The following is a 6,815-nucleotide window of genomic DNA, read 5'->3' as shown; positions in this document are numbered from 1 at the left end:
ATTAAAATCACAATTAAAATAAATAAAAACAACAGACAAGAGTGACACAAAGTAAAAATGGATGTGGGCAATTAAAGGGAATATGCAATTTGGAACAGATGGGTTTTGAGTTGTGATTTGAAATGGGGTAGAGAGTCCATGTTTCTGAGGTCCGGGGGGAGAGAGTTCCAGAGTTTGGGAGCAGAGCGACTGAAAGCTCTGCTCCCCATGGTGCTGAGCCGGGCGGGGGGCACAGAGAGGTGGAGGGAGGAGGACGACCTGAGGGAGCGAGAGGGGGTGATAGGTGGAAATAAGCAGACCGGGTGATGTTATTGATGTGTGAGTGGAAAGACAGTGAGCTGTCGAGCATGACACCCAGACTCTTAACTTGAGGGGAGGGGGACACTGTGGAACTTTCAATAGTGAGGGAGAAACTGTCAGTTTTGGATAAAGTGGATTTGGTACCGACCAGGAGGAGTTCTGTTTTATCAGGGTTGAGTTTGAGGAAGTTGGAGGCGAACCAGGATTTAATTTTTGAGAGGCAGTGGGTGAGGGAGGAGGGTGGAAGAGAGGTGTCGGGTTTACTGGATAAGTAGAGCTGGGTGTCATCCGCGAAGCAGTGAAAGTGAATACCAAATTTGCGGAAAATATTGCCAAGTGGGAGGAGATAGATAATGAAGAGGAGGGGCCCCAGGACGGAACCCTGGGGCACACCTGAAGTGACGGGGGAGGGCTGTGAAGTGAAGGATTTGAGTTGGATGAACTGAGTGCGGCCAGTGAGGTAAGAGTGAAACCAGTGAAGGGGGGTGTGGGTGATACCTATGGAGGAGAGTCTATGGAGGAGGATTGGGTGAGAAATAGTGTCAAAGGCCGCACTCAGATCAAGGAGGATGAGAATGGAGATTAAACCGGAGTCAGCTGCCATGAGGAGGTCGTTGGTGATCTTGATGAGGGCTGTTTCTGTACTATGGAGAGGACGGAAACCGGACTGGAACTGTTCATAGAGGCTGTTATGGGTGAGATGGGAGTGGAGTTGAGAGACAACAGTTTTTTCAAGAATTTTGGAAATGAAGGGGAGGTGAGAAATGGGGCGGAGGTTAGTGAAATCGTTGGGGTCTGAACCAGGTTTTTTCAGGATGGGACTGACGGCTGCGGTTTTGAAAGGGGTGGGAACAGTTCCAGTGGACAGTGAGGAGTGGATAATGGCTGAGATGAAGGGGAGCAGAGAGGGGAGGCAGGATTTGACCAGAGAAGTGGGGAGGGGGTCTAGCTGGCAGGATGAAGGTTTGGACTTTCTGATGAGGTCAGAGATAACTGAGGGATGAGGGAGTTCGAAGGTGGAGAATGGTTGATAAGGAGGGAGGAGTTCAGAGGAGGGGAGTGGTGAGGAAGTGGAGCCCAAGTGCTGGTGAATTTTATTGATTTTGTCATTGAAAAACCGGAGGAGGGACTCACAGGTGTCTGAGGAGTACATGTGGGGGGGTAGGGAGTCCGGGGGTTGAATGATTCTGTTATAAACGGAGAAGAGAGTCTTGGTGTTTCCAGCATTTGAGCAGATGAGTCCAGAGTAGTATTGAGATTTGGCATGAGAAATGGAGTCCTTATAGAGAGTTAACTGAGCTAAGTAGATGTCTTTGTGGATATTGAGACCGGTTTTCCTGAAGAGTCTTTCAAGCTGTCGATTTTGGGATTTCATGGAACGGAGATGTGGGGTGAACCAGGGGGCAGACCGGGTAAAGGAGACAGAGCGGGATTTGACAGGAGCAAGTGTGTTGAGTATGTTGGAGAGTCCATTATTGTACTGTGTGACGAGATCATCGGGGGTGGAAGTGGGGTCCGGAGTCAGGGTGGTGATGCAGGAGGAGAGGGAGTCCATGTTAATGTTCTTAATATTGCGGTATGAGATGATACGGAGAGGTTTGGAGATAGAGAGCTGGAGGGTGACGTTAAAAGAGAGGAGGAAATGGTCCGTAATGTGAAGTTTGTCAGCAGTACAGTTGGAGGGGGTGAGACGTGAGCAGCAAATAAAATCAATTGTGTGACCTTTTATGTGTGTGGAGAAGTCTGCAAACTGTTGGAAACCAAAGCTGTCAAGTAGTGATGAGAAATCCATGGTGAGGGGAAGAGCAATATTGTCCATGTGGATATTGAAATCTCCTAGCAGAATTATATTGGGTGAGAGAGTGGAGAGGTGGGTAAGGAGGGCGGAAATTTAAAAAGTCACTGTGAGGCTTGGGGGGACGGTAAACTGTGGCGATGATTGTGGGGGTGGGTCCGGGGATCTGACAGACAAGGCATTCCAGTGAGGAGAGGGGAGGCACAGAAACAGGAAGGACCTTCCACTTCTCGCGGTAGAGTATCGCGAGACCTCCCCCGCGACCCGAGCCACGAGGTTTGCAGATATAAACAAACCCCAGCCGGAGTAGAGTCATTCAACTGGGAATAGTCACCAGAAACTTGCCACGTCTCGTTTACCTCCTTTGCCGGTGAGGGATCGGATGTTCAGCAGACCGAAGCTGACGCCGGTGTTGTTGTTGTGGGGAGCGCTAGCCGACCTAGCCAGGCCGGCTAACACACTGTGGTCCACAGACCGGCCGGTGTTTCTGGGTGGGCGGCGAGTGGAGGACCAAAAGGAGGCAATCCCCTTGGAACCGCCGTAGTGGAATCCCCGCCGAGACCCGCGGTGGATGTACCTCCGACGAGTCAGGAGGGCGATGTCCGGATGGAGGTCCAGACTGCTGGGAGCGAAGCCTGAGAGGCTCTGCCGCCGAGTACTGGAGGAGTCCTTCCACGGGAAGCTGGAGGAGCGACAAGACAATCCACACCAGAATAGCCGACACATAGACCCCACTGACCCACATTGTGGAGCGTGGCGGAGAGGATGAGACGCGGAGCCAGGTGGTGAGCCGAGCAGGTAGGCTGAAGTTAGCCTGCTCTCAGAAACACGATGGGCGATGGCAGCATGAATAACGAACATCAGGTGAAGGCAGAGGGTTAGATTCCCACTAGAGAGGAGTTGCACGGACAGTTTGAGGTCGGACAGCCGTAAAAACACTTAAAAGTTACCGGTGAGTAGCGGGAGCAAGACGCGCCAGCGTCCACTCAACCTGTAGAGTGGACTTAGTGTCATTTGACTTCTTATCTTCTACTGCCACCTGTTGGTGTTTGTAAAAATGTCTGTGGAAGTTTTTTAACTCTCTGCTTCCTTTGACGAGCGTGAGTCTCTGGCACAGTAACACACAGCAGAGTCCTCTGGCTTCAAGTTGGACAGTCTCACATACACCATGCTGTTGCTATCATCTCTACTGATTTCTACACAGCCTCTTACACTACTGGCAGAAGTGTTTCTTGTGGCAGCAGAGAGGCCTCTCCTCGTCCGTTCCACAGCTTTTCCTGCAGGTTGTCTTATTTTGAACTTTTAAAGGTTTCAGTATTCAGGTTGTGGCAGTTTAAAGCCACAGACATACAGAGAAACTTGGAGCCTCCAGAGGATTTTAGCTACATGGGAACTGAAACCTGTGTGACGATATGCAATCACAAAAATAGCTGTATTGCACAGGAAGATGTCTGCTGGATTATCTGTTAAAATGTATCTATGAAAGTGCTCTTTTATATCATGAAGAAGAGTAAAATAAACAGTAGACAATAAGGACAGTTAACAAGTGTACAGCTGAATTATAGTTCAAACATCCATTTATTCTCTCACTCCATAGTCATTGGACATTGTTGTTTTGACTCCACTCCAAACTCCTGCAAACTATAACAAGTAAAAAGACTTGTAAATCTCTGGTTAGACAATTAGCAAAACCATTAAACTGCTGCACAAATGCTGTTTATGGTTCATTTGTTCAGCTGCTGTCTTCTCTGAGGAGCTGTTTTAATGATGTTCTGTTGTGGAATAAGCAAGATATGACCATTTAGTAATATAATTTCCACAGTCAGATCTGTGTTAAGAGATATTTTTCTTCAAAAGAAATTTGTGGCTTGCACAAAGTGTTGACTGTAATCTGTAGGTTTCTTGAACAACGTTGAGTCTGGACATAATTTTGGTAAGAATGAGTACTGCAGGTTTTTGTACAGCTGTTCAACCAACTCCAGTCACTGTGTGTCTCGAGCACAATAATAAACAGCAGAATCTTCAGTCTTCAGACTGTTCATCTGCAGATACAGCTGCTGTCTGCTGTTGTCTCTGGAGGTAGTAAACCGGCCTTGAACTGACTGAGAGTAGTATTTGCTGCCACTATTGGGTTCAGCAGCGATCCACTCCAGTCCTTTTCCAGGAGCCTGTCTGATCCAGTGCATCCAGTAGCTACTAAGCGAAAATCCAGAGACTGTACAGGTCAGTCTGTGAGATTCTCCAGGCCTTTTAATCACTGGTTCAGACTGAGTCAGAGTCTGACCATCAACACCTGTCAAGATATAAGAGAACATAAAATGAATTTATTTGGTGAACAAATGAGAACTGTGTCAGCTCAAGATGAGGTAAAATCTTCACCTGCCCAGCAGATAGTTAAAAGCAGCAGTCCTGTCCTATAGTCCATCATGTTAAACTGTGTGTCCACTGTTCTCTGTCCTCCTCTCTGCAGTCAGATAAGTAGAGGTGGAAGATATCTGAGTTTTGCATTGACTCCTCCTTTTAAATGAACAATATCCTCTATTCAATCTCTCCTCAAAACTTATTTTCATGCTGTGGCTTTCTCCTGCATGACAATATTTTGTTATATTATTTTACATAAAGAATCATCTCACTGTATCTCTTACAGTTTTGATTGTTGTGACATTATGATCCTATTGTTACTGTCGTTCTTGATTTACTGTCACTTTGTAAGATCTGAACACATGTATTTATATGGCAGCTGGTTTTCTTCAATGAAATTTCAAATAATGTGACTATGGTTACTGTTTATAAATAAAAGTTATTTTTATTAATTAAAATTGTTTTCGGTTCATGTAATATGAAAATGACATTGTATGCTGTCTCAGAAAGGCAAACAACATCTCATATCTCCTGATTTTTTTTCATCAAATAAAGATTTTGTGTTCCATAATAAGAACAGAATTTCTGTGCATTTCTTTTGAATTAATCTGTTGATTTAAAACCAATTATTCTGATCTTTAATAATACTGAACTAATAATCAGCTCTTAAACAACTAAATTTCAGAGCACAGAATCCAACATCTGAAGACTGTTCAAATTTAGGGGAATCAAATTAATTTAGCTTACGTCACATCTCTCACTGTACATTATAAATGTATAAATTCAACAAAGAAGTTCTTGAAAAGGTGATTTTGGAACAACTAGAAAGGCTCTGCCTGAAGATCTCAAGCAGTGATCAGGTTTGAATTTGGAATCAGCACATCACAGATAACAGCAGGATCCTGATCATGAAAGGCTTTAAAACAAACAGTAACATCTTTAAATCAGTTGTAGATACGATGAGTAACTATTGAAGGGCAGCAGGGTCTGGTGTGACATGTTAACTTTTGATAGAGTGTATTAAAATCCCAGTGGCAGCATTTAAAAGCCAAGCTTGGAGGAGATAAAACCTTGGGACCTTCTCCAGGTCAACAAATGAGAGAAAAGACCTGATCATGGTGATCTGTCTCACTGGAGTTAATTAATGATCAGCACTAATGTGAAGTATATACAGGGAGCATTATATCAACACTAATATGCAGCAAGGTTTTGATGGCTGTCACATGACTTGTATCAAAACAGTATGAAGTTTAATTCATGGACTCGTTCTCCCATTGAAACATGTTAGTGTTGAGTCACATGGTTGCTGGGTATTTGTACAGGTCTGTTGGTGGTTTGTATCACTGTGGGGTAACGCACACAGTGATACACAGCTGTGTCCTCAGGCTGCAGATTCTGTCCTGTTAATGTCACTCTGCTGGCAGAAGTGTCTCTGCTGTAGCTGAACTTGTTCTTCAGAGCAGCATTTTGGTAAAAGCTTCCTCCACCCCACTGATGAGAAATCCAGTCCATTGGTTTTCCTTCACGCTGTCTGATCCAACCTGTTGCATAGCTGCTGTCAGTCAAAGAATAACCAGAGACCTGACAGGTGATGGTCAAAGACTGTCCAGGCTGCACAACCATTGAGTCTGGCTGGATGAGATCAATACTGTTCACACCTGTGGAAACACAAATCAACATTATCTCCATCATTCATCTGACTATTCAGTGTTTCTAATGTGTTTATTAGTGTGAATTCACTGAAAGCTCCTCACAGGATCCAGCTGCCAGCAGCAGTATCAGAGCTACAGAGAACATGGTTGATGTTGAAGCTGAACTGATGTGAGCTCTTCTGTCCTCTCACTGACACACACACACACACACTTCACTTCTTTATGAGGCAACACACAAGGAGGCTGATTTACATACTGATGACAGTAAAGGTTTATTTGAATGAATCAAAATGAAGATGAAATGTTCAGGTGTTGTTCTTCATCTCACACAAAGAGAATACACCTTTTAGATTGTTGAGTAAAATATCTTTTTCTAGAATTTAACTCATTAAAATCATATACATATATATATATATATACATATCATGATGTATCAGTGATGGTGATTCAAGAGAATTTAATATGATGAAAACAGTTGCTGTTAAATTAGATTGAGAATTGTTTTTAATAAAATCTAAAGTCTGTTTCTCTCTGTACTGTAACAGTGAGCTGGTGTTGAAATCATTAGTGGTCTGAGGGCTCCTCCTCTGGTGGCTTCATGTTACAAGTGTTCAGGCACTGAGGGGTTTTTGTTCAGGTCTACTGATGCTTTGTGTCACTGTGGCTCTCTGGCACAGTAATACACAGCAGAGTCTTCAGGCTGCACA

The 6,815-nt window shown here is 44.4% G+C and overlaps 1 gene segment (V, D, J or C); it reads right to left on the bottom strand.

Annotated features, from left to right (window-relative positions):
* Positions 1 to 4,052: 4,052 nt before the first annotated feature.
* Positions 4,053 to 4,626, bottom strand: LOC126387535 (immunoglobulin heavy variable 3-30-3-like). The segment is given in 2 exon segments: positions 4,053 to 4,388; positions 4,475 to 4,626. Coding segments are annotated over 2 exon segments (360 nt in total).
* Between the last annotated feature and the right edge of the window lie 2,189 nt (positions 4,627 to 6,815).

Source organism: Epinephelus moara, unplaced genomic scaffold (genome assembly GCF_006386435.1).
Source record: "Epinephelus moara isolate mb unplaced genomic scaffold, YSFRI_EMoa_1.0 scaffold696, whole genome shotgun sequence".
Lineage (NCBI taxonomy): Eukaryota > Metazoa > Chordata > Actinopteri > Perciformes > Serranidae > Epinephelus > Epinephelus moara.
The sequence above is the reverse complement of the archived record's forward strand: the minus strand, read 5'-3'. Positions and strand labels throughout refer to the sequence as shown.